The sequence below is a fragment of the Salvelinus fontinalis genome, chromosome 20, assembly GCF_029448725.1.
Source record: "Salvelinus fontinalis isolate EN_2023a chromosome 20, ASM2944872v1, whole genome shotgun sequence".
NCBI lineage: Eukaryota > Metazoa > Chordata > Actinopteri > Salmoniformes > Salmonidae > Salvelinus > Salvelinus fontinalis.
Window position 1 is genome coordinate 30,021,181 of NC_074684.1, and position 26,681 is coordinate 30,047,861.

Here is a 26,681-nt window from a genome sequence, read left to right on the forward strand (position 1 = left end):
TCAAGTACTATAGTTTGCACACCAACTTCCTAAGATATATATATATATTTTTTTAAAGGCACAGAAATAAATTATCAAATGTTAGAACGGTTTATTCATAGTCACAATTCTGCTTCCAAAAAATGAGTCTTTTTTTCTTCATCTAAACGTCTGGAAATGTACATAAGGCCACCTGAAAATGTACAAGACTTTGACAGTGTGACAAAACTCATATGTTCATATTTATATAATTGACAATATCTTACATTTCTTTTGCTTACAAGGTAGTAGCTGTTCCAAAATACAGCACTCTTCTGTACAAAAATAATTCTGTCATATCCTGTGAAGTTTCCATGGCAGCAGAGGGGACCAGAAGCAGCCTCATTTTAAGTACAGAGCATTGGTGTTCCTTTAAAACTGTCACACGTCAGAAAGACAATATAAACAGGAGACGTTATAAAGCTCCGCATACAAAACGAGGCCGACCTTTCTCATAACAGATTTAAAACAAAACCATGTCAGATCGAGAAGCCATAAAAAGATTGTTTTAAAATAACGCTTGATCAAATAAAACTGTATACATTATATTTGAGGGGAAAGGAGTGATGAATATACACACACATACATCAAAATGCACATTTAGGCAATTTTTCCCCCAAAGTGTAAAAGACATCCATTTACAGCATCAACGTTTACAAATGTACAACTGTACAGACGAAATAAAAAAGCATCACTACCAATTTATCAAGGCCTGTCAAAACACCACAACTAGACTTTTGTCAATTAAACTTACACACTTATCAACTGCACATATACTACAATTATTCATATGAAGCAAAAGCCATTACTACTAGCGTCACAGAGGAGTTGTATAGCTTTTTAGATGGCCCCACTACTCTCCCCACCTAATTCACTTGAATACTCAAACCAGATGTTTTTTATTTTTTATAGGAATAACTCAATTAAAACAACCTCCTGACGGTCGGTCTCGCATAAAACCATCCTGTTATTTTTCCTAATTTCATTCCCAATTCTACCCTCCACTTTACATACTTGGGATGAGCCACTTCAAAAAAAAAATATTAAATAAAAATTTACCCCAAGCCCCCTAGCCAAAAAAGCAACCATTTAATATTTACTCATACACAAAGATGCTATACATTTTTGCTAAACTATTTCTACGCAAGAGATGAATATTCAGTACATAAAGATACCGCTTCTAGGGCAGTGTTCATCTCAAAACTACAAGACAGATAGATGTTCCACAAAACATGATAAAGAAATCAGTCAAGTTATTAAAAACCTGTTACAGCATGCCTATGCTTACCCCCCCCCCCCTCACACACACGCCCCGCTACGGTCATTTAATGTAAAGATTACAACCAAGTTAAACTTCCACTATACAACCCAACCTTGTGCTCTGCTTCTGAAAGAGAATAAACGTCCACGCTACCCGTGTCTGCCGTAAGCCCCCAAGCAGCCATTGAGTGATCTGCGAGGGAAAAAAATAAAATAAAAAGTAAGACCATATAGGTGGGATTTAGTGGAATCACTGCTTACGGATGCAACAGTATATGTGCACTGTTGAATAACCATGCCATTCGTCGCCCGGAGCCGACTAGTCAAATCAAGCAAACCGTGTGAGAGCGAGAGTAGGCCAGTCTGTGGAAAAACAGAGGCAAAAAAAAAATGATATCGAGGCGATCACAAGCCGGCAAGTGGATGAAACTCCACTAAAAATGAAGCACAAAGCATTGTAGGTGTTCAAGTAGAGACCAGTGGATGACTAACTCATTGGCACGAGAGACATAGTAATCGTCAGTGGGACAGATGGGTTTCATAATCTATCCATACTATGCAGTGCAAGAAGTAGAAATGGATCCATCAGCTGCTTTGGCATTGGGATCGTTTTGTGGTAGTAGAAAGATTATATATATATAATCTTATATATATATATATATTTAAACACCTGGCTTTTAATTATAACAGCTGATAGTAGTAGTAAGTCTGGGTACAAAAACAAATGAAAAATTGTTTAAAAGGATCACTCAAGTTCAGCCTTATAAAGTCACTTGCTGGTGTAATTGTAAGAATTGTACATTATCAGCAAATGCGTTTCTTTTTTTTTTTTCTACAGAGAATTTACAAGGTAAAAAAACTAAATGTACAGGATTATATAAGAAAAACCAGTCAGTTACATCATAAACAAATTGTGGGTGGGGGGGGGGGGGGGGGGGGGGGGTGCTTTACCCAAGAGATTGCCTGCAAAACTGTCTGCTACCCTCCATGGTGGCCACGTAGGGAACAAGCGCTGAGGGTAGCATTAGAGTGGCAGGGTCAGATGTCACAGCATTTCACAGGTGACGTTTAAATCTTTTTGGTAATTCATCAGAGGGTGTCAAAGGTCAGCCCCGATGGCTCAGGAGCACCTCTTTACATAACTAGAAATAAGGTGAGGGGGGCAGCTCCTAGTCTGGTCTTTAGTCAGTGGACACAGAAGGCAGGACTACATGAGGCCGTTGGTGGGCCCTCCGATTGGCCCCAGGTCAGTGCTACTCTTCATGTAGTATTTCTCTAGCTTGGCCAGGATGTGCTTGCCGTAGGTGTACTTGCGCAGGGTGGCGATGTGGGGCCGGATCTGGGGGAGCAGAGAGCAAAGATGAATTATACCATTTATGGTGGGACTGGACCAATGATGCTTAAAAGTTGTTCTCGTTTTAATTTAAAAAACAAAGCAGTCTGCCTTCCACTTAAAAAGTTTGCCATTGAAGGATACTAAAACATTAAAAATGATGGGACAGCAGTCTGGTTAACATTCCACATAATACAGGACTTCACACAGCACGTGATTAGGAGAGACTCCTATGGCTAACAATTAGAACAACGTCAGAGTATCCTAACCATGCTGTACCCAAAAACACCAACCTTTGGTTGTATGACAATAAATGAACCTGGCTTAAACTGTTATGATTTAAATGAACAGGCAATAGGAGACGTGGGATGTGCTCACTAGGAACCAAAGCCAAGCAAACAGGCCAAAACGGGAAAGGGACTAACCTGAACTTCTCCAATGAGATACACTAATTTTCGTAGCCAAATGTTTCCCGTTGTGAAACGTATTGCACTAATGAATTCACCTCAGAGACGATGGTATATGGCAACCCACCTTGTGCATGATGATCTTGCGCTGGGCGGGCTCGGCCATGTCAATCATCCGCTGCACCACGTAGTTGGCGTACTGGTCCTTCATCATGGTGTACAGGGCGCTGTGGGGGCCGTCCTTCTGGCAGCACACCTCGTCAATCAGCAGGGCCCGCTCGGCACGGGACGAGTGGATCACGCACTTCTCCACCACGTTACTGAAGGAGAGACGAGAGGCTACATGGGCTGGTCTCCTGGACAGTCAGCCTAGTCCTGAACTAAAAACCAACTCACTGGAGAATCTACATTGAAAACCGCCCCTAGAAGTCTCAGAATGTGACTCGTCTCACTCAGTGGACTAGTGTCACTTTAAAAATGGCCTCATTGTAATGGCTGGAAGGAAATAAAGGGAAAGCGCGTCTCCATGGATCTCACTCCCACCAGCTACGAAACTGTATATAAAATGAAGACAGCCCTGTGATTAGTAATGGGAGAACGAAAGGGTTTTGCCTTACCTTGCAAATTTGTGCTGGCTCAGGAGGAGCACTTTTCCGCGGACCTCTGCCACAATTTTGCTCTTATCTTCAGGTCTGCCGTGCTCCAGGACGTGCTGGATGACGTAGTTGCCGTACTGATCCTGCAGAGGGCGATGGAAACAGAAGACAGTGAGCGTGTGTGGGATCACGTTTCCCATTCCCCACAAAGGAAAACAATCAATTACATAATCTTGTAACAGCATTTAGTTCACCTCCACTATGGATTCAATCATTTACAGACAGTTGAGACAGATTTTCTTTTGACAGAAATCTACTATGACACCCCCGCAGAATTGTATCAATAGCACCACATCATCACCACAGATTAAGGTCCAAAGACCAGAGAGAGGCTAGCGATTCGTATGGGACACAGGCCTATACAGGTCCACGAGCAAACAGCAGCATCTTTGTCCCTTCAGGGATTGCTGATAAGACCGTTATGGTTGTGAGGGACAATAACCCAATACACCTAAAACTGTGCAGACACAAACTCACCTGACCAGATAATAACATCAATAGTGCCAACATTTGACAATCTTAAATGATGACAATTCCTCAAGAAAACAGATAAAGGCCAAAATGTTACAACATCAATTCATTATTTCTCAATAATGCTTTAAGATACAAATGTCAAATATAAAGTCAACATATATATTTTTTAAAGTACATGTTTTGTCGTGGTTTCTTGGGGAATCACCCATGAGTATCATGCCCCCCACCCCCTATTTGATTTAATGCAAATTAGATTGATTTACAAACCTCCCCCATCATTTGGCATAATTGCTCTACATGGTCTGATGGACTTTACCCCTAAGTTCCAAGAACTTACAGTTGAGTTCAAAGCCTATCGGACAATCCATGTCAATGTTGGGGGGGATCCAAATTGTGGCAAAACAAATGCTCTCGACTTAGGGAGTCTTTCTACCAAGCAGTGAGGATTAAACATCAGAGAAGGAAGAGAAGAGAGCAGGAGGGAGGGGGAAAGAGGAAGAATCAGGAGGTGCCCGTGACCTAAGAGAGGGATTATCTAAACAGAGAGAGCCGAGAAGTGTGGTGCTGTGTATCCTCTACGTGACAGAACAGATTGTTTAGAAGCGAAGGAAGGAGAAAAAAAGAGGCGAGGGAGGAAGAGGCGTGCTCTGTGAGTTTAGAGGAAAGAGGCCTGCAAAAGAGGGATAGAGATTTTAGTGACGGTAAAAAAAGGCCTTTACTGTGTTAAAGCACACTGGTTGTTGAGAGAGAAAGAGAGAGAGGGGAGGGAGGTGACACGAGGACAACGTCCGCATGGGAGGGAGGCGAATTGCTCTGACCTTAAACAGTGCGTCGCTGGACACTGTATAATATGTTTTGGGTGTCATCTCCAATGAAACGCCTTGATATTTCTAGATGGAATAAGTGGGGGGAGGGGGATAAAATTAACATAGGTCAGAGGTAGAAATCATTGACAGCATTCATACACTTATCCTCATCTATCATTAACGTTAACTGACAGGGCTCACAGTCATGTTCGTTAGGCACCAAAGGGAAGAAAACCTACTGAAACAGGGAGGGACTGCCGGGACTTGTCCAAAGAGAAATCAGACATTTTTGTTTTCCGTCAACCTTTTGTGCCCTAATGAACACAACCCAGGCTACACAGCAACACTAACAATGAAAACGTCACAAGAACTACAACACACACACACACAGCTCATCACATTAACAACCACAAAGCATTACATTGTTTGTATCTGGGCGACTTGGGCCTAGTTATGAGGAGACCAGGGGTTTAACTGGCTGCACTTACCTGGCCGAGCTGCTCAGAGTGCTGGTGCAGCTCCTCCAGGATGGGCAGGGTCTGCTCCTGGGTGCAGTGCTCCAGGATCCTCTGAATCACCCTGCAGCCGTAAGGGTGGGTGGACAGCACAAACACCTGCAGGGAAGAGACAGACAGCACACCTCAACAAAATGGGTGGCAGGATCCCTCGGGTCTAGATAAGTGGAAAATAAAGTAACGCTTCAGATAAATGGAATTAAGCAGAACATTGATTAAAGCGTAGAGTATGTTGTCATTAACTGGCACTCCATGTTGATATGTGAAAATTTGTTACAAAAAAAAAAAAAAAAAAAAAAAAACACTTGAAAAGGGCCAGTCCATACATTGAATCCTAAGGAGAAAACATTTCTACTGTGTGTCTGGGTCATTTTCAATAGATTAAGATTTTTCTGAAACCGGCAGATACGGCTATTGGAGCTGGTCCAAAAATAACAGATTTTAGTTTCCAGTTGTAAAAAGTGTTGCTGCGGAGTGCCCTGCTGAACACGAGCCTAGCTACACCCATAACTAGGGGTGCGTTTGTAAATTCACTCTGGCTATGTACTCCGATTTCAGAGCACTCTCGTCTGAGTGTGCCAGCGCACAGAATTACTAATGAATTTACAAACGCACAACACCCATTGAATATGGCCGTGTCAGTAAACGTCAGCAAAAAAAATATATATATATTCAATTGTTGCCAACAGAATCTCTCATTTTCTGTTACAAAACGTTTTTCCCATTGCGTGCCCTATTGAATGGGCTCTCACCTGGCCCTGGAAGGCGTCGATGATGAACTGCAGGGCCTGGGGCTGGACACACTCGATACACTTCTGCACCACATGGTTCCCGTTCTGATCCTTCACACACTTCAGCACGTGGCCGTCCAGTTCTCGTACGATGTCACTCTGAGGAAGGGGATAGAGAGGGAGAGGAGTAATCTATCCATTCCTCTCTCACATCCATCTATCCATTTTCAACCCGTCTAGGTCATTCACATAGAAATTGAGTCATTCTACCATTCTGCTTCTACGGTACATACATCCATTCTCTTCCTTCTAACGGCTCATTGATAACAATCTAATTTCTACCATAGTCCTTAATGTCAAGGGCAATTTCAAAGACGCTTAAGGCTTTTCAAAGTGGACTGAAAAGGTCACAGGATCATATTACACAGGTTTCTGTCCATCCACCATGCTTACCGGAGAGTCAACTTATCAGAAGACAGCAAACTGATAACCCTAGGGCTACGTCATGGTCAAAAATAGTGCACTAGAAAAGGGAATAGGATGCCATTTGGGATGCATCCTAGAAGCAATAAAATACATCGAATGAGAAGTGAAGATCCCACTTACAATTACCTGCTGGTCAGAGGAGATAGACTCCAGGGCCTTCTGGATGACCCGGCAGCCATACATCTGCAGGGCCAGGGGCAGCACGTGGCCGCGGATCCGCGTGGCCAGAGCCAGCTTCTGATCCGCACTGCCAAACTGCAGAGACAAACAATACTTCAATTACGACGCAAAATGACAGCGACTTGAAAGTTTGTTGGTTTTGATTGTTTGCATTATATAATGTCCAGTCATTTAAGACAAATGCTCTTATCTAGATAACCGTACAAGTGTATCCAACTAAAGTAGTTAAGACAGACGATTAATATTGAACCTGAAAAAAATACGCCACAAACTGCAATATTGGTGACAGTAAAAAAAATCGAATTATCAGACACGTACTGGTTGAAAGCACACTAACAGTTGGTATGGTATGATCCAATGATATCACAAGTATCCAGAGTGGCATTGAATCTAACCCGACAACTTTGACCACAGTTCCCACCTCAAAGAACTTCTGGATGACGTAGTTGCCAAACACGTCAGTCATCAGCTGATAGGCTGCTTGCAGGATCTCCCCAAACACCATCTGTCTCTCTGCTGGGGTGGCCCTCTCCAGCTTCTGCTGGATGAACCTGGACATGGGGGGGAGGGGGGGGGGAGAAAAGGAGGAAGAGGAGTTAAGAACAACCGAGCATTATAGTGATAAGTGTTGTTTTTCAACAGCATGATTGGAGGGCATAATATGCAGCAGAGGATGTGTGAGTGTCTGTGTACCACTGTGTGTGTGCGGCGTGAGAAAATGCATGTTCAATTTATGTGAGTGAGCTTGTGTACGTGAGAGAGACTGTGTGTCCATTCAGCAGTGCATCTATTCGTCACCCACCTGGAGCCGTGCTGGTCCTGGGAGAACTCCACCATGTGGCCGGGCAGGTCACGCAGCTGCAGGTTGGGGAAGCGGTTGTTGCGGAAGTCCTCCAGCAGGCGACTGCGCCCGCTGGGCATGACATCTGAGCGGCTGTAGCGGGGCCGAGACGGCGGGAACAGCTGGCTGCTGGAGCTGAACAGGCTGGAGGTGCCCCCCGCACTGCGGTACTTGGCCTCAGCGCCGGGTGCCGCCGAGATATAGCGCCCGCTACCGTTCGTCAGGCCGCCTGGAGGTTGGGAATACCGGGAGGGAACAAAGGATGAGGGGGTGTTGCCATAGAAATAGAATTTCGACCCTCGGTACGTAGCTTGAATGGTAATTCCCCCTCTGGTCACTATTTCTATGCGTGTCTAGCCATCGACTTAGAGTGGTGTTGAGTAAAGTGAAGTAGACAGATTATATGTGAGAGACAGATTATATGTGAGAGAGAGACATATCTCCATATGTTGCAAAACCATTTCATCTTTTGAAGAGTGACTGAATTACAATGGCAGGGTGGCGACAAAACTTGTGTATCGCTGCATGAAGTTTTCTATCTGCCTGCACATCTTATGTTCATGTCTATGCTCTCTAACATATCTTTATAACACCTGGTCTTACCCAGGTGAAGGCTGGAGGAGGAGCCATGAGAGGAGGGCAGAGAGGGTGGGGGTGTGAGGGGGGAGTGGCCCGGTGTTAGGCCAATGGGACTGGGCGAGGAGTAGCCCAGGCTGTTGTAGAAGGGCTGACCAATGGGGGTGAGGCTGCTACCACCTCCACGCTTGTACAGGTCCGAGTTGGCCAGCAGGGAGTCCCGGCGAGAGACACTGCTGCTGGTGGAGCTCGACACTATGGGAGAGAGAGATGAAGACGGGGAAATAAGGAGACGGGAGAGAAAAGAGGACAGCAGGGCATCCAAAGAGGGGGGGTACAGAATCTTTGGAAAATGTAATTAATTGTCAAGAGTGCATGACATCACATCTTATGTATGCTTTTTGCCATATGTACAATGAACCTGAAGGTTCCTTCTCCACTAACCTGAGGAGCCGAAGCCTCCGAGCGCCGAGCCCAGCCCCACGCCCAGGGAGCCGCCGGCACCGCTGAACCCTAGAGACGAGGTGGGCGGTGGAGCCTGGGAGGTGTGGGAGAACAGGGAGCTGCTCTGGGAGCTGGCCGGCACTGACCCAGAGCCGTAGAAGGAGCTGGAGGGTAGGCCCTGGTTCTGCTGCTGCTGGGGCTGCTGCTGCGGTTGGGACATGGAGCGGTACAGGCCGTTGGGCTGGGGGCCTGACATGTTGTTGCCCGAGCCGGACGCTGACGCCGCAGCCGCTATATAGAGAGAGGGGAGAAAGAGGGATGGAAAGAAAAACCAGGTCACCACGGTTCAGTGTGGTGCCTATTTGGAGAGGACATGGGGTAGGGTGAGCACTATTAAAACTGCTGGATAGCCCTGTCGTATGAGCAATTCATTCACGTCATTGTAAGATTGAGATTCGATTATAAAGCCTTGCTCAACTTTCACAAGCAAAGTACAGTAATATTGTGTTCACACTATCAACATGGCACTCATTCCACTAGCTGCTAAGCCGCCTCCAAAAACACAATTTCCCACAAACATTAGGAGAACACTGGGCCAGACAACCCATGGTACTCACCAGCCTGCGCTGCGGCCTGTGGGTTGATGAGGAGCGGGGTTTGGACCAGGCGGACGGGCCCTCCCAGACCACCGCGGGCCCCAGGGGCCATCACCAGGGTTCCGTTCTGGTCGTAGTAAGCGGCGGGGGCCAGCATCTGGTAACCTGGGTGGGCAGGAGACAGACAAACTGAGGGGAAACACACTGTGAAAACCAGCCTGGCGAGTGTGTGTTTGGTCTATGAAGTTGCGTGTGGTCTACAAAAGGGCTGAAGAAATGGTATCTTACTGCACCAGAATCAGAAAGGAAAGGCAGTTTGAAAGAGTATGTACACAAACCTTTTCCAGAGGGAATATGAGACAAGCTTTCATATCAAATTACCCCCCCCCCACTAAAACACTACACAGACCTGTTAAGCCTGCTGGAAGGGGCTAAAGGGAAACCACAACATGCCTTGGAAGGCTTCAAGAGTGGCATAGATGCACATAATGCTGAGAGCCAGTATAATATATTCAAATGCTACTCTTCACCTCTCACCCCTTGGGTAAACTCCAGACGTGTACGCGACTGGCTGTGTTATACTTTTCACACTACCGCGCCGACCCAAACCAAACCCTGCCTGCTCGGATATTCTTTTGACATTGTCCTTTGTTCCTGCAATTATGTGGCTGCTTAACCAGGTCTGCTCAGTAGAGCTTGGTTTGGCTCAGTAGTGTTCAAATAAAATTTTATTTGCGCCGAATACACATGCGCCAAATACCTTACAGTTAAATGCCCTTAACCAACATTGCAATAAAGAAAAACAACAAATAAATAATGAGCAGCAGTAAAATAACAATAGCAAGGCTATATACCAGGGGGTACAGGTACAGAGTCAATGTATGGGGGCACCGGTTAGTGGAGGTAATTTGTACATGTAGGTAAAAACCCGTGTGTGCTCAACTAACACTACTCCGTCACTGACCTGGCATACCAGCGTAGGCGAGGGCAGGGTTGGCGGCGGCTGCTGCTGCCAGGGACTCCTGCTGGCTCTGCTGGCCCTGACCAGGGGTGAGAGGGCGCTGGTTGTTCCCGGGGCGCATCACCTGGAGAGAGAGAGAGAAGATCAAGGGGTTACACCACAACCGCACTTAAAATGACTTGAGTCATCCGAGAGGGAAAATGTACAAGATAAATCATGGTCACTTCCAATACACCTTCGGCTATAACGCTTAACTCTTAAATTCATTCTCTAGTTAGCTGCTGTTAATTGGTGAAATGCCTACCTGTTGCTGTCCTGGCCCCGGTCCCTGATTGGATCCCTGCTGGTTAGCGTTGTGACTGGCAGCCTGTTGCTGGAAGAGGTTGGCAGGATACACGCCCCAAGGAACACCATAGTACTGGGGAGGAACCACTGTAGGCCCTAAGGGAAGGGAGTCATCAGTTACTACTACCAAACCTGTGGTATGAACTTGCAATTCAATTGAATTTTATACAGAAGATGATATTCACGTAGCAGTAAAGCAGATTTTGATGACAGTACCCACTCAGAGTGAAAGAGGTGCTATGTATGAATACAGTTCGGGTGTGTGTGCTAACCGGCAAGTGTAGCTGCTGCGGCCAGTCCAGCAGCAGTGTAGGGGTCGGTTCCGGGGGGTCCAGTGTTGATGATGTATGGGTTTGGCACGAACGCGGGAGCAAGGCCGGCTGAAGAAAACCTCCAGTTAGCAGTGTGTTCATATCGAATAACACATCACCCGATATCAAATTGTCGTCAAAACCACAATTAAATTAAACTTCATTTTTTAAAGTACGGCATTCGGGACATTTTTACGTACAAAACATTCAGACGTAATACTACACCAATAATGCGTAATACTACCCAATATGCGTGTGTGCAGTTTGGAGCCAAATAGTGAATAATGAATAAATCCACAGTACATTACTGTATATAGTAATCAAAACTACAATCATAATTTAGGGGGTGCTTGTATTGTTGCTGGGCAGCAGACAGGGTAGAACATAGCAAGGTGTTGTTGCTGGGCAGCAGTCAGGGTAGAACATCTAGAACTTACCAAGGTATTGTTGCTGGGCAGCAGTCAGGGTAGAACATCTAGAACTTACCAAGGTGTTGTTGCTGGGCAGCAGCCAGGGCATACTGTTGCTGCTGGGCCGCAGTGAGCTGCTGGACAGTCAGATGGTTGGACCTCTGGAACAACTGGACAACAAACAGAACAAGTTAGACACATTAATACCCAAGCTTCCACTACTTTCAGGGACAGGGAAGCAAACTGGTAAGGACCCCAAAAGGTGACAAACTACTTGCACAGAAACATGCAAAAGTTTGCCTAATTTCAGAGAAATGGGTTTAAAGTTAGAGTATGTAACTTTTTGGGCAAGTGGACACATAGAAAAGTGAGTTATAGATCTGTCATTCTCATTAAAAGCAAGTCCAAGAAGCACTAGATATGTTCCATGTGCGCCATTTCTATTCTTCCTGTTCTTAAGTTTGAGTCTTTTACTTTGTTATGTACACCAGCTTCAAACATCTGAAAATACAAGATTTTTGGTTATTGGAAACATATATTTCAGAGATTTATATGGTACAATGATTCTCTACACTATAAATTGCTTGTTTTGTAACAAATTGAAATTGGGCGAATTATAATTTTCGCAACCAGGAAAGCTTAAGATATTATTGCCAAATTCCATTTCCAGGTTTAGGATTTTCCCTGTTTCTTTTCACCCAGGTTAATTTTCACGTTCTCCTTTAATTCACCATAGCAGCACCCACCTGTTGCACGCGCTCCAGCAGGTATATTTCACTATGGCCTATTTATTGCCTACCTCCCTTATTTTACCTCAAATTCTCACACTGTGCACTTCTCTATTGGGTTATTGACTGTATGTTTGTTTATTCCATGTGTAACTTCGAGGTGTTGTTTGTGTCGCACTGGTTTGCTTTATCTTGGCCAGGTCGCAATTGCAAATGAGAACTTCTCAACTAGCCTACCTGGTTAAATAAAATAAATGTAAAAAAATATATATAAGAGAGTTGTGTTTGGCTAGCAGTGTTTCTGCAGCGGTGTTTGCAAATCGATTGATACAAATCCTTATGATAACATTCTGTAAGGTAGACCTACTTTGCAGTCAACATTTAAATTGTGATGTTTTTTTTGGGAAAGCCACTAGATTATGCAGACATTAAAGTCATGCTAACTGGCTACACAACACAGAGGTACACAGAAACAGGCCGTATTTCTTCAGAAAGTTGTAGGAAATAAGAATCACTGATGCATTATGTTTGTCGGGTTCACCAAGGGGTCATGAAAAGGATTGTATCAAAATGTTTTATGTATTAGAATAATTGATTATGCTTATGTTTTATTAATAGAAGGGGAGGGGTTATAAGACCCTTGACTACAGATTAACTATATATATATATATATATATATATATATATAGTTTTAGAATTGTTCCACAGTTGTTTGCTCTCTCTCTCTCTCTCTCTCTCTCATAATGTGTGACAGACAGAACTCTGCAGGGGAGTGTGGGAGATAAGAGACGACTCAGACATTCCACAATAAATCAACTTTGGGGAGGGAACATTTATTGCCTAGCTTTTAGATAAACACTGAAACTCTATGTTTGTATAGCTATGGATGCAGGGTTTTGGTCTCAGGAGTAAAAAGGTAATGACGTAGTCAGTGACATCACTAAGGCGGGACTTTGGTTTAAAAAAACAACTTGAGACCTTTTGTTTGATGCAGAACTTACTCAGAAACATGTGTGCTATGTTCCTGTTTGTCAACTTCTGTCTGCAATTGCATTAATAAAGGCTTTTGAATTATTTAATTAAAGATAGTCATAATGCTAATATCATCAATGAACCAATGATTGACAAGGACAAAGAAGAAACAAACCCTAACATGTTCATGAATTCTGAGAAACTACTGCAACATAACTTCTTTCCTAATAAGTTCAACACATTTAACTTTCTGTGCTCAGTCAATGATTGATAGGACACAGACACCCACCCAAAAAACATTGTTCCTTCAGATCTCAAGGTCTATTGGAGATCAAAACGGCTCATATCACCAAAAAGTGACAGGTTTACATCAATCTATGCACCAGAGAGAAATGTAGTCCCTCGTTACTACTTCCTGGTTCAACCCACCTGCTGCTGGGAGTTGTAGTCAAACAGGCCGACGGGGGTGCCGGAGGAGTCTACCTGGATCTGGTTGCCGGCGTAGTCGAACTGGAGTGACTCCACACCCTGCTGCTGCTCCATGTTGCCCATGTTCTGGGCCTCCTGATTCTGGAAGTCCTCCTGCTGCTGGGGCTTGCTCTGGGGCTGCATGGTCTGGTGCTGGAGGTGGTGTTGGTGCTGCTGATGCTGGTGCTGCTGGTGCTGGACCATCATCTCCAGCCCGGCCTGGCCGGGGCCCATCCTCTCCACCGCCTCGGTGGGGGAGGCCTGGCGACTTCCTGGGGTGGGGCTGGAAAAGGGGGGGGGGGGGGGGGGGGCAGTACATGTGACGATATGGTCTTTGAGGCTTTGTTCACAACTACCTCCCTGCAAAGTCTCAGACAGACTGCCTTAAAATCAGTTGCTCTTTGAAGCGAAAGGATTAAAATGTCTTATCTGCATAATTCAAATAACTTTCATTTCCCAAAAAGGGCTCTATGTGCAGTGACAGATTGGTAAATAAAATATATATCTCAATGACTATCTCATGGTCCCCCATTCACCCCCCAATAACCACTAAAAATGGCCCATACTTGAAATCTTTGCAGTCTCTGTCCATGCCATTGAGCAGGCCTCTCCCATTGGCCTTGGCCGTGTCACTCTCCTCTCCCACTTTCATTTCTGGGCTCTTGTCCTCTTCAAACGGGGACGTCTGGTCTTGGGCGTTACCTTTCTCCCTCCCGTCCGGGTCAGCGTCCCCGCCGCCCTACAAAAGCAAAAATAAATCAAACATTCAGAAGACTTGTTCCTCCAAACAGACGCAACGCTCCATCGGAGATCAAGAGGCTAGGCCCTAAGCAATAAGACAACTTGATGTTGCATTTCTGGAATAACTCTAGACCTGACAATTTTTGTATCACTACTGAAGCCGATGTAGATCTTCTGTTGGTTCTGAGTGGATTGGCGTAAAGGGCAGAGAGCGAAAGAGACCTTGGCAGAAAGACTTACATAGCCACCGTTCCTGTAGCGGCCATCCATCTTGTCCCCGGGGGAGGAGCTCAGAACGTACTCCACCATGCTCACGCCCAGGCCTCCGCCCTCGGAGCGAGGGGACAGCACGGAGGTGGCGTCGCCGTTCCCATGGAAACCCTGTCCGGGTCGTCGCTGCACCATGATTGGTTGGGACACCGAGTGATCTGCTCATCAGAGGAAAAGAATAGACAGCCAGGAAGGTGAGACATGGAGATTGTCCTTTCTCAAAGAGAAAAGGAGTTTCAGCAAAAAAAAAAAAAAAAAGAAAAGCTATTTGCATGGTCTTCACGGTACCAGTTCAACTATGTATTAACTCCACGCACTAAAATGTTACGCTATGCCTTCATGCATAGAAGGAAACCTTGATTTTGGGTTGAATTGGCCATTTTGTTAAATGCACCATTAATTCTGAGCAAATAGAATTTTATAAAACAAGTACCGGTAACTCAAGCGTAACTAAACGTAATCCCCAAAAGTAATTATTCATCATGAGAGGGCCATAAACAATAACTAAACTCTGCAAAAAAGAAACATCCCGTTTTCAGGACCCTGTCTTTCAAAGATAATTCGTAAAAATCCAAATAACTAAACAGATCTTCATTGTAAAGGGTTTAAACACTGTTTCCATGCTTGTTAAATGAACCATAAACAATTAATGAACATGCACCTGTGGAATGGCCGTTAAGACACAAACAGCTTACAGACGGTAGGCAATTAAGATCACAGTTATGAAAACTTATGACACTAAAGAGGCCTTACTACTGACTCTGAAAAACACCAAAAGAAAGATGCCCAGGGTCCCTGCTCATCTGCGTGAATGTGCCATAGGCATGCTGCAAGGTGCCATAGGCATGCTGCAAGGTGCCTTAGGCATGAGGACTGCAGATGTGGCCAGGGCAATAAATTGCAATGTCCGTACTGAGAGACGCCTAAGACAGCGCTACAGGGAGATAGGACAGACAGCTGATTGTCCTCGCAGTGGCAGACCACGTGTAACAACACCTGCACAGGATCGGTACATCCGAACATCACACCTGCGGGACAGGTACAGGATGGCAACAACAACTGCCTGAGTTACCCCAGGAATGCACAATCCCTCCAGTAGTGCTCAAACTGTGCGCAATAGGCTGAGAGAGGCTGAACTGAGGGCTCGTAGGCCTGTTGTAAGGCAGGTCCTCACCAGACATCACAGGCAACAACGTCGCCTATGGGCACAAACCCACCGTCGCTGGACCAGACAGGACTGGCAAAAAGTGCTCTTCACTGGCCATGGCAGAACACTGACATTCCCGTCCTGCAGGAAATCACGTACAGAACGAGCAGTATGGCTGGTGGCATTGTCATGCTAGAGGGTCATGTCAGAATGAGCCTGCAGGAAGGGTACCACATGAGGGAGCAGGATATCTTCCCTGTAACCACAGCGTTGTCATTGCAGGCAATCTCAACAAGCGCAGTCCGATGATGCTGTGACACACTGCCCCAGACCATGACGGACCCTCCACCTTCAAATCGATCCCGCTCCAGAGTACAGGCCTCGGTGTAACGCTCATTCCTTCGATGATAAACGCAAATCCGACTCACCGGGGGGGTGAGACAAAACCGCGACTCGTCAGAGAAGAGCACATTTTGCCAGTCCTGTCTGGTCCAGCGACGGGTGGGTTTGTGCACATAGGCGACGTTGTTGCCCGGATCTCAATCCCATTGAGCACGTCTTGGACCTGTTGGATCGGAGGGTGAGGGCTAGGGCCATTCCCCCCAGAAATGTCCAGGAACTTGCAGGTGCCTTGGTGGAAGAGTGGGGTAACATCAAGAACTGGCAAATCTGATGCAAGAACTGGCAAATCTGGTGCAGTTCATGAGATACACTGCAGTACTTAATGTCTTTATGTCTCAGTTGTTGAATCTTGTTATGTTCATACAAATATTTACACATGTTAAGTTTGCTGAAAATAAATGCAGGTGACAGTGAGAGGACATTAATTTTTTTGCTGAGTTTAGTAATGCTGCATACTTAAAGAAAAGAAAAAGGTTCAAATCTCACCTTTTTGGTAAAAATAGTTAGACATTGCTGAGGCGTAGTCACTTTTGAGGACAAGCTCAAGTACACAGTAAAAATACGAAATATTTTACATATTTCCTATTCCATAACTATGAATAAAGTCTGAAATGACTAGTATGCTTTTTAAATATAAAATGCAACATGTAAACAGTTGGTCCCGAGTTTCATGACAAAAAGCTTATTCTCTCTCAAATTTTGTGCACATATTTGCTTACGTCCCTGTTAGTGAGCATTTCTCCTTTGCCAAGACAATCCATCCATCCACCACACAGGTGTGGCATATCAACATATCAAGCTGATTAAACACCATGATCATTACACAGGTGCACCATGTGCTGGGGGAAATAAAAGGCCACTCTAAAATGTGAAGTTGTCACACAACACAATGCCCGTCTCTAGCTTTGAGGGAGTGTGCAACTGGCATGCTGATTACAGGAATGTCCACCAGAGCTGTTGCCAGATAATGTAATATTCATTTGTCTACCATAAGCCATCTCCCAAGTCGTTTTAGAGAATGTCACAGTACATCCAACCGGCCTCGCAACCGCAGACCACGTGTGACCACGCCAGCCCAGGACCTCCACATCCGGCTTATTCACCTGCAGGATCGTCTGAGACCAGTCACCCGGACAGCTGATGAAACTATGGGTTTGCACAAGTGAAGAATAGTAGGGAAGCTCATCGGCATGCTTGTCGTCCTCACCAGGGTCTTAACCCGACTGCAGAGCGGCGTCGCAACCGACAAATGCGCACCTTTGATTGCCACAATGGAGAAGTGTGCTCTTCACGGATGAAACCCGATTTCAACTGTACCGGGCAGATGCATTGTGCAGGAATGTCTACAAGAGCTGTTGCCAGAGAATTTAATGTTAATTTCTCTACTATAAGCCGCCTCCAACTTAGTTTTAGAGAATTTGGAAGTACATCCAACAGGTCTCATAACCACAGACCACCTATATGGTGTCGTCTGGGCAAGTGGTTTACTGATGTCAACGTTGTGAACAGAGTGCACCATGGTGGCGGTGGGACTATGGTATGGGCAGGCCTAAGCCAAGGACAATGAACACAATTGCATTTTATCAATGACAATTTGAATGCAGAGATACTGTGACGAAATCATGAGGCCCATTGTCGTGCCATTCATCCACCGCCATCACCTCATGCTTCAACATGACAACGCACAGCCCCAAGTTGCAAGGATCTGTACACAATTCCTGGAAGTTGAAAATGTCACAGTTCTTCCATGGCCTGCACTCACCAGACATGTCACCCATTAAGAATGCTTGGGATGCTCTGGATTGACGTGTTCCTACAACATCCAGTAACTTCGCACAGCCATTTAAGAGAAGTGGGACAACAATCCACAGCCTGATAAACTCTATGCAAAGTAGTTGTGTCGCACTGCATGAGGCAAATGGTGGTGACACCAGATACTCACCGCTTCTGATCCACAGCCATCATTTTTTTTGAAGGTATGTGACTAACGGATGCATTGTCTGTATTCCCCAGTCATGTGAAATACATAGATTAGGTCCTAATGAATTAATTTCAATTGACTGATTTCCTTATATGTAAAATCCTTGAAATTTTTGCATGTTGCATTTATATTTTTGTTCAGTGTAGGATAATCAAATAATAAAGTGACCAACTATAAGATTTCACCTTCCTTATAACTGTAAAATTCATATTTTTATGTTTAATGATATAATTTTTTGGGGCATATATTCTAAAGGTCTTTTGATCAAAATGTCGCTGTGCACGTCTCACAGAGCTGTAGCTTGGCTACCTGAACTTGATAGGAACTAGCCTTTCATCTCATATTAATCTTATCAGTCTGACAAACAAACTATGCTCTTTTTTTACTTATATTTTTATCTATGAATTTTGAGATTAATGGCTATAAATCGATATCAATGTGCTACAGCGATGAAGCCACGCTCTCCTGCTGTGCTATGATGTAAGGATTGCAGGCATGTGCTTTGCCATTGGTTGTGACATAGGGTTCAGCCAGGAGTTGGACAGTTGGAAGAGCGAAAGAAATGGTAGGAGGGCCATCACAGCTTCAAGTGGTTTCAGATTTCACATCCTACTTCACACCGGCTCAAATATACTACGGTGTCAGTAGGAACCAGGCAATTGGATCTAGTGTCCACAAAAATGTCAGTCGGAACCAGTACCAGAACCATGCAGATCCCCTAAACAGACACTAAATCCAAGAAGTTAAAGCTGAAATGACACTTTTTGTGCGACTGACCAAATTCACATAGATATGTGTGTTATAGATCTGTCATTCTCATTGAAAGCAGGACTAAGAAGCGGTAGATCTGGTCAATGTTTTCCATTTCTATACTTCCGCTTTTGCGTCTTTTTCACTTGTACACCAGCTTCAAAAAATATATTTTACAGCAATTTAGATGGTACAATGATGCTCTACACCAGGAATAACGAACTAGATTCAGCCGCAGCCCAATTTTCTTCTTGTGCAGATGGTCAGAACATAATTTCAAATCATTTGTAGACTGCAAATTGACCACAAAAAGCACAAACAGATATATTTGACTAAAACAATCTCAACCTTGCTTACATTTGTATATGATCATGTCATATCTCTTTATTATGCGTGGGAAATACTTGGGAACAGATTTCTTGATTTAAAAATCACTTGGAGCTAATTTCCTGGTGTTTTTTTGTTTTAGGATTTTATGTCCAACAATGAAAATTCCACACACACTATATATCTACCGTATATTGAGATTTTTGTTTGTGCTCAGAAAACCTGATAAAACCATCCGACGACAGTTGGGGCACCCTGCTCTACACTAAAGCACACTGTTTAGTCACATAAAAACTGAAATTATGATAACTATTAGAATTTTAGCAGCCAGGAAATGGCGGAGCGATTTCTGCATAGTGCCTCTAAGAATGTATGCATATGGGGGAGCCAAGGGGTTGATAAAAATAAAATTGGTTCTCAAAAAACCCTGAGGGTAAAACAAACAGACAAGCCAGCAGAGGCATAGAAAACCACTCACGAGAAGATCCCCAAGCATTCTCCCTCCATTCCTCTCCAAGGAGCATCCCTTTCCTTCCATCCTTGGACAAGTCATCCGAATCCCACAGTTTTTTTGCTGGCAGGAGCTGTAAAGAGAAGGCAAAATGGCTACTTGGACATTCTCGACATTCTGGGTCACCGTGGGAAACTTCAATGGAAGATGTAGCACAGAATCGATCCTAGTTTTAAAGGGAGGAAACGTGAGATGTTGTGGTGGATCTCAACCTACCTCACCCATGCCCCTGGACTCCAAAGCAAGGGCTTGAAAACCATAGTTCATCTCATCCACAGTTCGAACCTGATAAAAATAATAATTTGGCTTCAGTCAGTTAGAGCATATACACAATTCAACCTGGCAAAAATGGTATCCACATTCATGGAAAGCTAGTTCTGGACATCATATTGAAATTGGAGGAACACAAATTGACGCAAACTCCAACCACACTTGCGAGGTTGTCCTATACAACAAAGACATTATGGGTCTAAATAAATGACCATGTTCACTAAAAAGTAATAAAAATCCTACTACTGTATGTGTTGTTAAAGCATAGGATGAGTTACAAATCTAAATTCTATCCTTAGATAGAGATTGCTGACAGAGACCCCCCCCCCCTCCCTCTTTACACAGACACACACACTTCCCACGTCAGTTGTTGTTGTCAACAGGCTGGGTGTTTACTGGGAATGGAACATATCCTTAAAACTTTCGTGTGCAACTTTGAAAATTAGTTTAACAAGCCATTAGAATGAACCACTAGGATATTTGACAGGCTAATGCTTTCTACAATGAATATTTGTTGAAAGTGATTTCTATGAAACAGAAGCAAGTGGCTTTCTAAAGAGTGGGAAATCTTTGGCTGGTGCAATTTATGTAATGCTCTGGACTGAAACAGCAAGGGTCTCTGTTGTGGTAAAGTAGTTTCTAGAAAGTATAAGATCTGCTTCTTTCAAATATTTTACCATTATCAAACAAGAAGCTTGTAGCCAAGTAGTTTGGCTCTGGCAAAATCATTGTACCTGGTCAACGTGGTTGCCGTCTCCAGTGGGCCAGCGGTGCTTGCTGGAGGTGCAACCTCCCAGCTGCTCCCCAGGCTGCCTCTGGAAGAAGTAGCCCACTGTAGCATCATCCTGAGAGCGCCCACTTAGTGGAGGCTGTGGGGTGCCTGGTATGGGGTTGGGTCCCTGCAGACGGTGTGGCCCTCCGGGACCCTGACCTGCAACCCCTATGGCGGCCAGGGATCCCCCTCCGTGCACTCTGACGCCCCCGGCTTCAGGAGCACCGTTTGTGTGCAGCATCCCGCCTCGTGTCTCCTGCCAGGCCACGTCATTCATACCTAGGATGCTGCATGGAACGCTCATTCCACGGGGAAACCTTTGGAAGGGGAAATAACAGAACATGTGTGAGTAGAGAGTTGCTTTCCATTGGATATGGATAGCACTTAACAAACATCATGTATAAACATTAGCCTGAGTTTTCTGATATTGAATGTATTTGTATTTATTAGGGATCCCCCATGCATGCTTATTGAACCAACCACACACATATACACAGTCTTTCTTTGGTCCCTAACAGAGTTTCCTTGCTTTGTTTCATAAGTTACAATATCATTTGTAAATTGACACACTGAAAGGTCTGTAGAACTTCAGCATATAGCACTAGCAGCTAGTGTCAACATAAGGTAACATAATCTTCTCTGGGGACGTTACCTGCCCTTCCTTTGACTTGGCTACCTAGCTTGCTAGTTAAGCTAGCTATTACATTAATAAACTTGAGCTCGTTGCTAGCTAGCTAACATAAACTAATAAATATTCAGTGTCCGAAAGTCCGTGTAATACGCAATTTGGCCTTCTTAGCCAAACTAGGTAACATCAATCGCTAACATGGCCAAATTTAACTAGCTAGCTATAGACATTGTGGAAACCAATCTCTTGATAATAATCAAAACAATGTTAGGTAACGTTAGGTAACGTTAGATGGATAACGTTAACTAGCTCTCCATCTAGCCTAGCTAAATTAGCTAGCTTGCTAAATAACTTGTTAGCGTAGCCAATCGAACAATGAATGTCTGCCCACTGAGTGCTCAACTCTTCGGTGTCGGGTGTGTTTCGAAATATTACAGGCAGCATGTAGCTAGCTAGTTAACGTACTGTAGTTCGTTGGATTAGTTCGGCTAGTTAAAAAAAAATACTTGTCTGAATGTTAGTTATCATGCGAAATGTATACATTCGCCAACTAACGTTTCCTGGCAACTTAACATAGAGATATTTAACGATTTCTCTGTTCAGGACAACGGGCCAGTTCACTGGAAAACAACCGTTCGTGAACTACGTTAGCTAGCTATCATTAGCTACCTGACGTTAGTTAGCTAGCTATACTGACAGAAGCCAAGTTAGCTAGCTAGCGTTAACAGTTCACTTGCAAATCCTGCGTCAATGTTGAATTTGTTAAATGAACTAACTTAACTAGCTAGCCAGATAACTATATTTGTTGATGCTACCATGGCTATCTAGGCAGATTAAGGAAGGCCTCTTACCTTTTCAGTTTGATAATAAAAATAAATAAATACCCCCAAAAATTACTAGCGAGCTATTGTAGTTAAATAAGTGCATACAATAAAAGCATAGCTCTCCGTTGTTCACACGCCGCTAAACATTTGTAATCAAACGTTTTTAACCGAGCGAACCATACAAATGCCGTCTGGTGTGCTGCATTAACAAAACACCATTGCTGCTGGGTAACTACACACTCACTAACAACATGGCCCCCCTCCAAGTTCCAGAGGGGCCTTACCCGCTAAACAAAAGGGGGAAATACTCAACGACCACAGCAATAATCCACGTTGAAAATAGTGAGAATACGTACAACATCGCATTATAGACATTTAGAAGATACTCACGCGCTGTCTTTTCGGTAGAAGAGCGATGCTTGTACAAAATGTCAGGGGTATAAATGTATATTGTTTTGTATCCGTGGAGATCGGTGTTTTAATGATTTGGGATTGAACATGCAATATACAGGAGTTTGACTATATCACGCTAGTGCCCTCCCTGCAGCCTATTATGCATATTGTACGTTAACTAGACCCGCGCATAGTACGTTAATTAAACCCGCTATTTGCAATTATAATACAATATACAATAATACCCACTCATAAATGCTCAATTATTGACACGTGGTAGCATATGCATGATTTATCCGTATCAATAAAAGTATTCTAGGGAGTCCTTTCAGTAAATGCTGATCAATATTTTTCATGATGGTTAATGAATATGACAATGATTGTTATAATTCTATAGGTGTAACTAAAACCGACGAAGACACTCGTTCCAACGCTACTATCTCTATGTAAATGAGGGGTGGGGGGTGGGGGGGTTATGGGGAGCATAGATATGCTGTGCTAAGGCCCTGAAGAAGAAAAAACGTGGCCTATGGAATTGTTATCTTGGGAGTTGATGGCCAGTTGAAATATTTTAGTATCAGTATGGTCGAAGCCTTCTCTGCCCACTGTAGGCTACAGTTTAGGACAGTCCTGTGTGTTTGACATGAGGATAAACTAGTGGCATATGCCCAGGTCAAATGTTTTTTCATGAATTTGATTATGAATTATGAAACATTTATTGAATTTTTTTTAATGGTGTATGAAATATCCCAAATTATATTGCCAAATTAGTTGAGCTCTGATTTTATAGAGCTGATCCCAGGTCAGTGTCTTGGCGAGACATGGTCCTCGTGGTACGACCCTCCTCTACCGACAAGGCAGGTCTGGGATCCAATCACCTCCTTCTTTCGAAATAATGATCTCACCGCCCTACTTCCGATTGGATTGCTATATTAGGAAAGCACCCATGCTCTTTATAAAGGAAGCGCTTCAGTGGCTGGACAGGGAGCAAATAGTTGAGAAATATCGAATCCAGCGGAGAAACACACTCGGCTACATTCATGGAAGTTTAACCAGGCTCGTACCAGAATCGGACTAATTGGCTAACACAGACAGTTTATACGTCGTATCTGTTTAACAGTTAGGATCACGGGAAAGTATCAGTTAAGAGCAGCAAATGGCAGAGATACGAAAAAAGCTGGTCGTAGTCGGTGACGGCGCCTGTGGAAAGACCTGCTTGCTGATTGTGTTCAGCAAAGACGAGTTTCCTGAGGTCTATGTGCCAACTGTATTTGACAATTATGTGGCCGACATTGAAGTGGACACCAAGCAAGTCCAACTAGCACTGTGGGACACGGCTGGACAAGAGGACTACGATCGCCTTCGCCCGCTGTCCTATCCGGACACTGACGTCATCCTGATGTGCTTTTCCGTGGACAGTCCGGACTCCCTCGAAAACATCCCCGAAAAATGGGTGCCAGAGGTAAAGCACTTTTGTCCCAACGTGCCCATTATTTTAGTTGCCAACAAAAGAGACTTGCGCAACGACGAGAATGTTAGGAGCGAGCTGTCCAGAATGAAACAGGAACCAGTGAAAACAGAGGATGGGCGCGCCATGGCCATGCGCATTGGTGCATATGACTATTTGGAGTGTTCTGCTAAAACGAAGGATGGTATTCGGGAGGTGTTCGACACTGCGACACGTGCTTCTTTACAGAAGAGATCAAAACCGTCCAGCGGTTGTGTGAACTGCTGTCTATTGTTGTGAATGAACAGCTAACGTGAGCAATAATGTCTCTTACGTTAATGTACGGCTGCCAACACCACCAAGACCTGTTGTCATTGTGCTTGAAAAGATGCATGACCAAGTCTTTCTCCCATTAGGCTAAAGACTTCCTTTTGAACCGGTAGCCATGAGAAATGTAATAATCCTCAGACTGTGGATAATCTTGATGTATTCACCTGATCCCTTAATTGACGCGAATACATACTCTAATACAAGTAGCCAACAACTGACACTCCCTGTGATTCTAATTTACTGAATAAATTCATTTTTCAAGCATTCCGGATGCTGCCTGAAATGATGCTGTAGCCTCTGAGGATATTGTTCCAAGGTGCCTACTTGAGTGTCGGGTGCCAAGGCTTGTTGACATGCAACCATGTTAGTCACGAAACGTGGTGATGCCTTCAACGCCACGCACATTTACATAGACAAAAACCTACACTTCCCTTGTCTGTCACGAATGTTGAGTACAATTTATATTTCAACTTAATCTGCCGATTGTGAGTGATGTTGGTCCTTCAGCTGGTCGACATTTAAGACAGAATATCCAGGGACGTATTATTAAACCAAATTCAAAACGCAGGTCTGTGTGTGGCAGTCAAGATGTTTGCTCATGAACAAAGGCATGTGCACAAGACCGAAGTACATGCACGTGATGTATGCATGATAACAGGTGTTTACATGGTTTTGTACATGTGCCAGGTGATAGAAATTTCAACTTCAGTACCAGCGCACTAAAAAGTCTAGATATTTGCCTCAAATTCCAAGCAGCTGAAGGACCAACCACACAGGCAACCGGTAGAATAAATTCAAACTTAATTTATTCAACATTCTGGCTTGTAAGGAACATTTCCTTGATTGTTTGTTATGATGCTCTCCTAATGTTTTTAAAAGGCTGTACTTCCTGCCGTGTGTGTCATTGCATTAACATGACAGGGATACCACTGCAGCACTGTGTAAAGCATGAGTGCTATTATTTCACATACTGTATATTGTGGGGTTTCAAAAAGATCCCCATAGTGCAATATTTTGTATTAGTTTCAAGTTTGTCAGTTTGTTTTTAAATAATAAAGATATGATTAGAATGTGTATAGCCTACTTCCAATGGAATTATATTTGTATGGCCTGCTGCTGTGGATGTAAATGCACATGGGAAAAGCTAATTATTTGACTTTTTGCATAATTATCTGTCCCACATGGGAAATTTCATAGTGGATCATCATATAAATATTAACGCAAGTCAGGAATTTAAGGTCACCATTACAGGGACATTAAAATGTGAAAAGGATCTCTCACCCCTGACTTATGAGTCTGGTGTTGTTCACGGTCACAAAGCAATCCACTTATGTAATGCAGCTATAGCTTATTGATAGCAGCAGTTAACCCACATCCTGCATATTTTCACACTCTCACAGCCTTGTTTTGGATAAAAACCATCACAATTCAGGACAACACAAACTACCTCTGATGCAGAAAGGGGTTAGGTGGTATGGAAAGCTATTTTAACAGCTATCAAAATAAACAATACAGTAAAATAAATATTGGAAATAGTATTACAGCACAAGGGGATGAAATGAGGATAGAAAACACAAAGGCACTGTTGTAATATGGGGGGACTGGATGAACAGGAAGACTGGGAGACTGCTTTCCATCACAACCCAACCACACACAATTGACTGGAACCACTGGTAGGCCTACTAAATGTGACTGTGGTCAGCTTAGTGGTTTAGGACAATGACACACAATGCTATCCCCTTCTATTCTCTGTCTCCATTATTGGTTTAAACCAGGGAGATAAGATAGCAAGTGTGTGTTTCTAAAATTGATTATTTTGCGATGTTTCTATCAAGAGAACTGTCAGGATATTACACTGTCGTTTATAAGCTACTTTGTCTAAAAACCAGTGCAGTGGAGGAGGGATGAAAAAAAATGATGCATGATTAACATGAGGGGGACTTTGTAGCTAACATTTCTTTGATGCCCAGCCAGGTTACAGAGGAAGGTGAAAGGAATTCAATTTAAAGCAACAAAAATGAGGTGCACAGTGAATGTTTGAGAAGGCGCTCAGTTAACAAGACATCTTGATATGATGTCTTTGTCAGTGTCTCAACAAACCCTGTGTTTTATTGATGTTTTTGGTGCTCTACCTTTACAGTACCATGTTAAAATTGCCTTTGAATCAACACACAGGTGATGGGTGGGACATATTTTCAGCTGTTTAATTCTCAGTAATCAACAGCTCAAACAGCAAAGAGAAACGGCAGTCCATCATTACTTTAAGTCAGTCAATCCGGAAAATGTCAAGAACTTTAAACATTTCTACAAGTGCTGTCGCAAAAAGCATCAAGCTCTATGATGAAACTGGCTCTCATGAGGACTGCCACA

At 43.8% G+C, this 26,681-nt stretch overlaps 2 protein-coding genes across 10 annotated transcripts; one reads left to right on the forward strand and one right to left on the reverse strand.

Annotated features, from left to right (window-relative positions):
- Positions 1–71: 71 nt before the first annotated feature.
- On the reverse strand, positions 72–22,971 carry LOC129817688 (pumilio homolog 2-like). Of its 9 annotated transcripts, none has more exons than XM_055873170.1 (23): positions 22,532–22,971; positions 20,652–21,006; positions 19,864–19,932; positions 19,615–19,720; positions 14,500–14,687; positions 14,085–14,257; positions 13,480–13,801; positions 11,427–11,520; positions 10,902–11,009; positions 10,589–10,725; positions 10,288–10,408; positions 9,345–9,512; positions 8,728–9,018; positions 8,311–8,538; positions 7,669–7,936; positions 7,288–7,417; positions 6,807–6,941; positions 6,222–6,359; positions 5,443–5,568; positions 4,967–5,038; positions 3,636–3,757; positions 3,146–3,338; positions 72–2,617 (listed from the first exon to the last, which is right to left on the reverse strand). In XM_055873170.1, exons 2-23 carry the CDS (start codon positions 20,991–20,993, stop codon positions 2,486–2,488), a joined length of 3,663 nt encoding a protein of 1,220 aa, XP_055729145.1. In that variant the 5' UTR covers positions 20,994–21,006; positions 22,532–22,971; the 3' UTR covers positions 72–2,485. The 9 variants fall into 9 exon arrangements, with proteins under 9 accessions (XP_055729145.1, XP_055729148.1, XP_055729146.1 ...); XM_055873173.1 differs by lacking the exon at positions 22,532–22,971 and adding an exon at positions 22,169–22,471 and having other exon boundaries at positions 10,589–10,716; XM_055873171.1 differs by lacking the exon at positions 22,532–22,971 and adding an exon at positions 22,169–22,471 and having other exon boundaries at positions 6,813–6,941.
- A 517-nt stretch (positions 22,972–23,488) lies between these two features.
- LOC129817690 (rho-related GTP-binding protein RhoB-like) lies at positions 23,489–25,385 on the forward strand. The gene has a single exon (XM_055873180.1). The coding sequence runs from the start codon at positions 23,691–23,693 to the stop codon at positions 24,279–24,281; it is 591 nt and encodes a 196-aa protein (XP_055729155.1). The 5' UTR covers positions 23,489–23,690; the 3' UTR covers positions 24,282–25,385.
- The last annotated feature ends 1,296 nt before the right edge of the window (positions 25,386–26,681 follow it).